An 11,367-nucleotide genomic window follows, 5' to 3' on the forward strand; every position below is an offset into this window, starting at 1 on the left:
AATTAGCACTTGTGTGTGAGAAGAGTGAAAAAATAAAGATACCTGAAAAAAGTTACATAGAATTGGTTATAATTATTCATACAGTGTGTCCTGAATTTCTTGTAAGCATTGCAAATGTAAGAAATGTTTCTAAGTGTGTTTATAACTAATTAGACATTTAAGATGTAGTGAATACTGGCTTATAATTGAACTGCAATATACACAAAATTGGTGACTATTACAGATAGAGATTAGGAGGACACAAATGTGCAAGAGACAGAGTATGTCTACAAACTGTTCGGGTGGTATTAATGGAGAAAGAAAGAAGAATGTCTTGTTCCTTGAAGAAGGAATAAAGAAAGAAAAATAAATAGATGTGAAAATAGAGAATTATCAATATGCTATTGTGTAGCCAAAGAAATCTCCTTAAAAGTTCTTGCTAAGAAAATGAGAAATTAATTTTATATAAACAATAATAGTCTAGAGATGAAGTAGGAGTAGTCTTTCTTCCCTCCAGTAGTATTTACTTATTTAAAAAATACTTATATGATAGACACTGTATCCCAGCTAATGTTCATACTTAATAAATATGATCTCACTTAGTTTTAGTAACACTCTATAATATATACATTATAAATATTCAAATTTTCAGAGTGGAAAATAAGTCATGGAGAAATTAATAATTGCCCAAGATCATGTAGCTAAAGTAATCTGTCCCAGGCATTTGAGCTATGCTCTTGCACTCTCCTCTATCTTGCTTCTTGAGTAAAATGGCCTATATCTTTTGGACACACATCATTTTTAGAGATGGAGTGGGGGAAGAGCATATCAATGAGGAGCTGCTTCCACTTCAATTCACCATGATTAGAATAAAGCCTACTTAACAGACTTCTCATAATTGATTTTTCAATGTCTTCTGTTGACCTGACATTTGACTAACTCTGTCTCATTTCCACAAATGCGTGCTTCCCTCCACACTTCGATAGACAGAATTTTTATTAGCATAGTGGTGTGATATGCTGAGTTCCATGGAAAAATAATGAAAATGATATTGATGTCTCAGAAATTCATGAGTCTTTCATGATCTTACTGTAATCATAAAGGGCTGATCTACACTACAGGAACTGATTTGTTGCCTTACTTGATTATGTGACTTGACAAACTCTCATGTTTCTACTATGTAGCTTATTATGTATTAACAATACATTTTGCATTAAAATTTTCTCACATGTTGCATTGTATATAGTGAAGATATTCATCATGGCATGGGAGAATCAGACCATCAACTCAGGCTTCATCCTGCTAGGAATCTTCAATCATAGTCCCACCCACATCTTTCTCTTTTCTCTGGTCTTGAGCATCTTCACAGTGGCCTTCATGGGAAACACTGTCATGGTTCTCCTCATCTACCTGGACACTCAGCTCCACACTCCCATGTACTTCCTCCTCAGCCAACTGTCCCTCATGGACCTCATGCTCATCTGCACCACTGTACCCAAGATGGCTTTCAACTACTTGTCTGGCAAGAAGCACATCTCTCTGGCCAGTTGTGGAACCCAGATATTTTTCTATGTGTCTCTGCTTGGAGCTGAATGTTTCCTGTTGGCTGCAATGGCCTATGACCGTTATGTTGCCATCTGCTACCCATTGCGATACTCAGTTCTCATGAGCCAGAAAATCTGTGGTCTCATGGCAGCCTCTTCCTGGATTCTTGGCTCCCTTGATGGTATAATTGAAGTGGCAGTTGCATTATCCTTCTCATATTGTGGTGCCCGGGAAATTCCTCATTTTTTCTGTGATGTCCCTGCCCTGCTCACTCTCTCATGCACTAACACATTACTGTTTCAAAGGATGATATTTATCTGCTGTGTTATTATGCTTCTCTTCCCTGTAGCAGTCATCATTGCTTCTTATGTTCATGTTATTCGCACTGTCATTCGCATGGGAAGTGTAGATGGTCGCCGCAAGGCTTTCACCACCTGTTCCTCCCACCTCATGGTGGTGGGAATGTACTATGGAGCAGCCATGTTCATTTACATGCGACCCACTTCAGGTCGTTCCCCGACCCAGGACAAGATGGTATCAGCTTTCTACACCATTCTTACACCCATGCTGAATCCCCTCATCTACAGCCTTCGCAACAAGGAAGTGGCCAGAGCTTTCACAAAGGTTTTAGGGAAGGGCAAGCCTGGAGAGTAAGTTGCCCAATAATCTTTATGCTTTGCTTTTTCCCCTATATTCTTTGCTGCATGTTTAAATTGATGTATTCAACCAATGCAATTCAGTATCTAATATTTACCCATTGTTATAGATTTATAGCAACTACAGAGGATTCAGAATATGAAAAACTGCATTCTTTTTTTGAAATATTTCATTTTTCACAATAAATTCAACATACGGTTATAAGGAAATATTTATTGTAAGACAAAATGCACAATTTATATATATTTTAAATAATATCAGTTAAAAAATGAGAGACATTTTCCCATCCTAATACACATTGCTTGATTGTACTGATTAACCTTAGTATTTTAACATGTCATAGACTTAACTTTGGCAAAAAAATAATTCTACTGGGTCTAATATCATACCTTGGACTGTTCAATTTTTTAAAAATAGCCAATCTTCTTATATGCAAAGTTTTAGGTATGTATTTTAGATCATTATAAAAATAAATTTATCTTAACTGGATGGAGAAAACAGAAGTATTAGATTGAGGGTTAGGCATATGGAGCTTTATGTGTACTGAACAGTGTCCTCCGAATATCAGAGGATTGAGGAGCTCCCATTTATTTCCTTCGTCTATAGACATTAACCTTATAAATGGGTGACTGAAATCTGAATATGAATCTTTAAAGTCTAGATTTACCATCCTTAGATTTTCTAATCCATATATGGGTAACATATGACAATTGCCTGAAAACATGATAATTTTTTTAATGAAGTCTTGTTTTTATGTAGTGTATATTTTTCATAAATCTCATGTCACAACTCCATACATATTGTTGTATACATATTATATTGTTATATATAATTATGGAGATCCTGGTGTTTTTATGAGAAAAGAATCTTTATATCATAATATGAATACGAACTGTTCTGTTAAAACTCTGTTACAAAATCCTCATTGTATTTTTTTTTCTTTGCTTCATAACAAATTACCACAAATTTGGGCACTCTAAATAGTAACCATTTATTATTTCACAGTTTATATGGGTCATGATTTCCAGCATGGCTAACTGGGTATTCTGCTCAAGGTATCAAAAGGTAGCAATCCAGGTGTTTGCTGGGGCTGCAGTTTTATGTGAGGCTCAAGGTCATCTTCCAACTCACGTGGTTGTTGAAATAATTAATTTACCTGCAATTAATATTCATATGAATAACATATGGTTCCTTGCTTTTCCAAGACCAGCAGGAGAATCTCTCTGACCTCAGGGAAGACCTAAGTCCTTTTATAAAGACTGCCGTTGATTAACCCAGGCCAATCCAGGATCATCTCCCTTAGATTACTTTAAGTCAACTGATATGGGATCTTAATTAAGCTGCACAATTAACTCTTATCTTAGAGGCTAACCTAATCAGGCATGTAACTCCAGAGAATAGAGATCATGGGAGACAGTTTAGGATTTTTCCAGCCAAACACACCCAGATTACTTACAGGCTCCTATCCACAAAAACCATAAACATACAATTGCAACTATTTATCCTGTCAGTAATATAAGAAAACATTGGTAATGTCCAAATGCTTGAATGGGTTAAATAAACTTTTAGAAACTCTTTAAAGTTTTTATACTCTTGTTTAATGGATCAACATATAATTTATGGAATTTGATTATACTCATAATTTGTCTATAACACATATAATTTGTCTTCTACTTAACATATAACATTCAACATAATGAATAGGAAAGATGTAACATTATGAACCTCATAAACACTTACGGATGCTGTATTCCGTATTCTTTCCATTTTCAGTTCTATAAGACAATTGAAATAGATATTGCCCTTCTAGGATTCTCTGCACAAGTAATAGGTAAGAAAAGAATGAGTGAGTTTAATAAGATAATACCATAATGCATTCTTTTTTACTTTATTAAAATTAAGTCTACACTAGAACCAAAATTTCTTACTTATAGTCTTGTTTGACAATTTTTCCTGAAAGTGAATTCAATCATGGGTAAAACAAGTTGTTTTACTTTTGGACAAAAGGAGATGAAAATAACAATAAGTACTGTATTACCCTCTCAAAATAAGTGCTACTAGTTATACAGGAAAGCAGACGTGATTATTTTGAAATATATCCTTGGTAAAAGATTGATGGCTTTAATATTAGTAATATAATTACATCTTTTCATACAGAAAAATCAAGACTTCAAATGATACTTCAAGAATGGTACTTCAAGAATGGAACTATTATAACACTAGAGGTCACTCACGGATAATTATGGTTGAGAAATATATTTAATCTCTATATAAAGGAGACCTAAACCTTCAATACTCTTATTAAAAACAGTGAAAAAATGAGAGTAATATATTGGTTATAAATTTGTTCAAACCCCTTTGAATCACGTGGAAAAATTTCATAGCTTCTGTTTGAATACACAGTATAAAAGAGGAGATTCAGAGCAAGATGCCTGAATAGGAGATTCCAGCTCACAAATCTATGGAAACGTTGATTTTGATATTATCTATGGACAGAAATACCTCTGTGGGAACACAAGAGTCCAGTGGAGACATTCCAGCCCCCAATCAAGGAAACAAATCCAAGAATAGACAGGGAGCAGGTAGGAACAGTAAAGCTATACCCATGACCCCTCCCCCGAAGGACCACAGCTGAGCGCTAAGAGAGATCCGCTTTGCTTGCAAATTCTCCCATGGGGAAAAGTGAGAGCAGAGGGAGAACCTGCTTCCTCAGCCTCAAGGGCATTGACCAAAAGGCCCACTCGTGGTTTGTCTCGCCCAGATTATTGAGAAGATAGACATGGCTGAATAGTCTGGGGGTGCTAGTAGCAGGGAAACGGGGTGAGGGCTCACAGCAGCCACCACACAGATCGTGAAAACCAGCTGCAGGTTCTACTTGCTGGCTTCAGGACTCTTCCAAAAGGTCTACCAATAAACCCTGTGGGTCAACTCACTTGCAGCCCCCCAAAGGACTGGCACATGCCCCAGCACTGCACACACCTCTCCACGATGGTGCATGTTAACCCTGCAGATGGTGCGTATGCATTCCAACAGATGGCGTACAAGCCTGTTCAGATGGCACATGGGAATCAGCAGCCAGCTTGACTCTGTGCTATTGGGAGAAGGCATGCAATTTTTAACCCTACAGGGTAGTGCCCTGGGAAAAACACATGAAAACTTTCAGCACCCAGCCTGGCTATGCGAGATTGAGAGAAGGGACATGATCCCTGACTTCCCTACAAGAAGTTAAAAAAAAGAAGTGGGATAAGTGAATCCACAAAAAAATACCTGAGATACCTTTTTAATAGCAGGACTGACTGGTAAAGATCTTTTTATCCTGAAAACACTCAGTGAGGACTGGAAAAGGAGACTACTTCTTCAAAGATAAAACAGCAATGCAAGACTTCAACGACTGTGGGAAATCATGGAAACAACCCCACCAAAAGAAGAAAATGATTCTGCAGTGGCTGACCCCAAGGAAAGGGAGATCTAAGTACTGCCTGAGAAATAATTCAACATAGTCATCTTTTTTTTTCGCCCCAACATTGTTGGACTTCGAAATTTTAACCATCTAAGAGGGTGTAAGGTAATATCTCTTTGTGGTTTAAATATACATTTATCCAATTATTATTGATACTGAGGTTTTTTCTTTTTTTCATGTATTTATTGGTATTTTATATATCTTCCTTTGGAAAGGGCCTATTCAAAACTGTTCTGCAAATATTTTTACCAAGCTCGTGGCTTGCCTTTGAGTTTTCTGAAGAGTGTCTTTTGAAGAGCAGATGTTTTTCACTTTACTGAGCTCCAACTTATCAAACTTTTTCTCCTTTAGAGGTAGTGCATTTTAATGTCCTTTAAAAAACTTTGCCTACTGTAAGGTCAAGAAGATGTTCTCTTATGTTTTCTTCTAAGAGCCTCATAGTTTTACCTCACATGTTTAGCTGTGTACACATCTTGAATATTTTTTGGTGTATAGTATGAGTTAGATATGGATATCTAGGTGTCTCAACATTGTTTATTAAAAAGATTTCCCTTCCCCATTAGATCACATTGTTATCATTGTTGAAAATAAGTTGACTCTATTTGTGTGGATTTATTTTGATATTTTCTAATCTGTACCACTGACCTCTCTGTCCATCCTATAAAAATAACACATGGCTTTGATTACTGTAGCTTTATAATAAGTGTTGAAATCAAATAGAATGTCTTCCAACTTTATTATTCTTTTTCAAAATATTTTGACTGTTTTAGGTTGTTTGCATTTCCATATAAATTTTAGAATCAGCTTGTCAATTTCTTTAAAAGAAAAATGTTGGTTTGATTTTGTTCGGGATTATGATGAATCAATATGCCAATTTAGTTGAATGAACATCTTAATAATATTAGCTTTTCCTGTGTATTAACATGGCATATGTCTCTATTTATTAGGTCTCCCTTAGTTTCTCTGTTCCATATTTTGTCATACTCAGTGTAAAGATGTAGCACATCTTATGTAAAATTTATTCCCTCGTATTTTATGATTTTAATTCAATTTTATGCAAATGATATTTTTATTCCAGTTCCTTGTTGATTGCTTGTTGCTAAAATATATAAATGCAACTAATTTTTGTATATTGAGCTTTGATCCTGTGAAATTGCTAAATTCACTTATTTGTTCTAGTTTTTTTTTCTTTCTATAGACTTATTACGATGTTTTACGTAAGTTATCATGTCATATAAAAATAAAGACACTTTTACTTCTTCCTTTCCAATCTTTCTATTTTTTTCTTACCTCACTGCACTGGCTGGGACGTCCAGCATAATTCAGACTAGAAATGTTAAGGGTAGATTTACTTGCCTTGTTTCTTGGAGGAAATAAACATTTAATGTTTCAGGTATGATGTTTGCTGTGGGTTTTTCATAGATTCCCTTCATCATACTGACAAAATTCCCTTCAATTACTAGTTTGTCAACAGATTTTACCATAAATGGGTGCTGATTTTCTGCATCTTTTGGGAAGATCTTGTAGGGTTCTTTACTCTGATGACATGGTGACCAACATTGGCTAATTTTCTAATGTTAAACTTTGCATTCTTTGAATAAATCACAATTGACCTTTTCACATATAATTAGATTTGATTCACTGATAACTTGCTGATGCTTTTTGTATCCTTGTATACAGGGCTATTTGTCTGTAATCTTGTTTTCTTATGTTGTCCTTGTCAGATTTTGGATCTTTGGATTATCTTTATTAGTCATGTTTTATTTTGTTGATTTCTGCTTTTATCTCTTTATATATTTTCTTCTCAGTTTGATTTAAATTTAGTCTTCATATTCTCACTTCATTAGATAGAAGCTTAAAGAATTGATTTTAAATGTTCCTTCCTTTTTATTACATTTTATTTTATTTATAGTTTTTATAGTGAAAAGTATATTTTTATTCCAAGAGTGTTGTTTTACAGCTGGTAACAGAGAAAAGAGAATTACTAAACTTAGCTATATTGGCATAAAAATAAAATACAGTCTATAGACCAAAATAGATTCAAACAGGGAACTTTGTGTATATTTTTTTCTTTTTTTTCTTTTTAAAATTTATTTGTTTTATATTGAGATAACATTGGTTTATAACATTATATAAATTTCAAGTATACATCATTATATTTCAATTTCTGTGTAGACTACATCATGTTCACCACACAAAGGCTAATTACCATCCATCTCCATATACATCTGCCCTATCACCCCTTTCACCCTCCATCCTCTCCCCTTCCCCATTGGTAAGCACCAATCTAAACTCTGTATATATGTGTTTGTTTGTTTGTTGTTTTTATCTTACCTTCTATTTATGAGTGAAGTCGTACAATATTTGTTTTTCTCCATCTGACTTATTTTGCTTAGCATAATACCCTCAAGGGCCATCCATGTTCTCTCAAATGGCAAGATTTCATCTTTTTATGCCTAAGAAGTATTCCATTGTATATATATAGCACATCTTCTGTATCCATTCATCCTTCGATGGGTACTTAGGTTGTTTCCAAGTCTTGGCTGTTGTGAATAACGGTGCAGTAAACATAGGAGTGCAACATCTTTGCCTTCATATTTTCATGTTGTTTGGATACGTACCCAGACGTGGAATAGCTGGATAATACGATAGTCCTATTTTTAATTTTTGGGGAATCTCCAGACTGTTTTCTATAGTGGCTGCACCAGTTTGCATTCCCTCTAGCAGTGTATGAGGGTTCCCTTTTCTCCACATCCTCTCCAACACTTCTTATTTCTTGTCTTGTTAATTACAGTCATCTGATGGGCATGAGGTGTTATCTCATGGTATTGATTTGCATTTCCCTTATAATCAGTGATGCTGAGCATCTTTTCATGTGCTTCTTGGCCATCTATATATCTTCTCTGGAAAAATGTTTCTTCAGATCCTTTGCCCATTTTTTAACTGTGTTGTTTATTTTCTTCTTGTTGAGTCGTATGTGGTCTTTATGTATTTTGGATGTGAACCCTTTATCAGATATATGATTTGCAAATAACTTCTCCCAAGAAACTAGGTTTTTAGGTCGTCTTTTTGTTTTATTGATGGTTTACTTTGCTGTGCAGAAGCTTTGCAGTTTGAAGTAGTCCAGTATGTTTATTTTTCCTTTTGTTTCCCTTGCCTGGTGAAACATGGTATTCAAAAAAATACTGCAAAAACCAATGCCGAAGTGTGTATTGCCTATGTTTTCTCCGAGAATTTTTATAGTTCAGGTCTTACATTCGAGTCTTTAATCCATGTTAATTTTTGTGTGTGGGGTAAGATAATTGTTTACTTTCATTCTTTTGCACATGGCTGCCCAGTTTTCCCAATACCATTTATTGAAGAGACTTTCCTTTCTCCACTGTATGTTCTTGGCTCCTTTGTCAAAAATTAGCTGTCCATAGGTGTGTGGCTTTAATTTTCGGCTCTCACTTTGGTTCTATTGATTTTTGTGTCTGTTTTTATGCCAGTACCATGCTATTTTGATTACCACAGCTTTGTAGTATATTTTGAAGTCAGGGAGTGTGATCCCTGTAGCTTTGTTCGTTTTTTTCCTCAGGATTCCTTTGGTTATTTGCAGTGTTTTGTTGTTCCATATAAATTTCAAGATTCTTTATTCTATTTCTATGAAAAATGTCCTTGGGATTTGATAGGGATTGCATTAGTTTATAGATTGTTTTAGGAATTATGGACATTTTTAACTATGTTCATTTTTACAATCCATGAGCATAGGTTTCCATTTCTTTGCTCCTTTCTTGATTTCTTTCAATAATGTTTTATAGTGTTTATTGTACAAGTATTTCCTCTCTTTGGTTAAATTTATTCCTAAGTATTTTATTCTTTTTGTTGCAATTGTAAATGAGATTTTATTCTTAATTTCTCTTTCTGCTATTTCAGTCAGTGTACAGAATGGTATTTATTTTTTACATTGATTTTGTATCTTGCAACTTTCCTTGTATATGTTTATTATTTCTAATAGCTTTTTGGTGGACTCTTTGAGGTTTTATATATATCAGGTCATGTCATGTGCCAACAGTGACTGTTATATTTCTTCTTTTCCAGTTTGGATCCCTTTTATTATTTATTTTTCTTGCCTAATTGTTCTGGCTAGGACTCCCAATGCTATTTTAAATGAGATTGTCAAAAGTGGACATCCTTGTCTTCTTCTTGTTCTTAGATGGATGGCTTTCAGTTTTTTACCATTGCACATGATGTTACCTCTGGGTTTGTCATATGTGGCCTTTATTATGTTGAGGTACTTTCCTTCTGTACCCATTTTATTCAGAATTCTTATCACAAATTTATGCTCCATGTTGTCCTATGCTTTCTCTGCATCTATTAAGACAATCATGTAATTTTCATTCTTCATTTTGTTAATGTTTTGTATCACGTTGACTGATTTGTGGATGTGGAAACATCTCTGCATCCCTAGAATAAATCCCACTCGATGGTGATGTATAGTCCTTTAAATGTATTATTGTATTCAATTCACTAATATTTTGTTGAGGATTTTCGTGCCTCCATTCATCAGCGATATTGGCCAATAATTTTCTTTTTTTGCGTCGTGCTTGTTTGGTTTTGGTATCAGGGTAATGTTGGCCTCCTAGAATGAGTTAAGGAGCATCCCATCCTCTTCAGTTTTTTCAAAGAGTTTGAGAAGTGTATTAAATCTTCTCTAAATGCTTGGTAGATTTCAGCAAGGAAGCTGACTGGTCCCAGACTTTATTTTGGATGATTTTGATTACAGTTTTGATCTCATTGATAGTGCTTGATCTATTCAGTTTCTCTATTTCTTCTTGATTCAGTTTTGGAAGATTGTATAAGTCTAAGAATTTATCAATTTCTTCTAAATTATCTAATTTGTTGATGTATAGCTTCTTGTAGTATTCTCTGATAATCTTTTGTATTTCTTGGTATATGCAGTAATTTCTTTTCTTTCATTTCTGATTTTATTTATTTGACCCTTTTCTCTTTTTTTATTGGTGAGGCTAGCTAAAGGTTTATCAATTTTGTTTATCTTTTCAAAGAATGAGCTCTTAGTTTCATTGATTTTTTTCTATATTTTTTGGTCTTCATTTCATTTATTTCCATTCTGATTTTTGTTGTTTCTTTCCTTCTACTGATTTTGGGTTACATTTGTTCTTCTTTTTTTCTAGTTCCTTTAGGTGTATTGTTAAATTGTTTATTGGAAATTTTTCTTGTTTTCTAGGGTAAGCTTTATTGCTATAAACTTTCCTCTTACTACTGCTCTTACTGTATCCCATAGATTGTAAGTTGCATTTTCATTTTCATTTGTCTCCAGGTATTTTTGCACTTCTCCTTTGATTTCTTCCTTAACACAGTAAGTAAGCCAAGGAGATTGATTTCCTTGGCTTACTTACTGATTTCTAGTTTCATAATGCTGTGGTAAGAAAATATGCTTGATGTTATTTCAATCTTCTTAAATTTATTGAGACTTGTCTAGTGGCCTAATATGTGATCTATCCTGGAGAATACCCCATGTGCATTTTGAAAGAATTTATATTCTTTAGTTTTTGGATGGAATGGTCTGTTTATATCTACTAAGTCCATCTAGTTTAGTGTGTTGTTCAAGGCCAATGTTTCTTTATCGACCTTCTGTCTGGATGATCTATGCATTGATGTACATGGAGTGTGAAAGTCCCAAATGATTTTTAGCAAACGTTTCAAGACTGCAAAATGTGGAAAGG

The 11,367-nt window shown here is 34.4% G+C and overlaps 1 protein-coding gene across 1 annotated transcript; it reads left to right on the forward strand.

Annotated features, from left to right (window-relative positions):
- Nucleotides 1-1,230: 1,230 nt before the first annotated feature.
- OR2M25 (olfactory receptor family 2 subfamily M member 25) lies at nucleotides 1,231-2,178 on the forward strand. Its single transcript, XM_023634905.2, has one exon. The coding sequence runs from the start codon at nucleotides 1,240-1,242 to the stop codon at nucleotides 2,176-2,178; it is 939 nt and encodes a 312-aa protein (XP_023490673.1). The 5' UTR covers nucleotides 1,231-1,239.
- Nucleotides 2,179-11,367: the final 9,189 nt, after the last annotated feature.

Source organism: Equus caballus, chromosome 21, assembly GCF_041296265.1.
Source record: "Equus caballus isolate H_3958 breed thoroughbred chromosome 21, TB-T2T, whole genome shotgun sequence".
Classification (NCBI taxonomy): domain Eukaryota; kingdom Metazoa; phylum Chordata; class Mammalia; order Perissodactyla; family Equidae; genus Equus; species Equus caballus.

Bases quoted from the DNA above. Each gene is read 5' to 3' on its own strand.
- OR2M25 (XM_023634905.2), top strand. From the start codon at position 1,240: ATGGCATGGGAGAATCAGACCATCAACTCAGGCTTCATCCTGCTAGGA.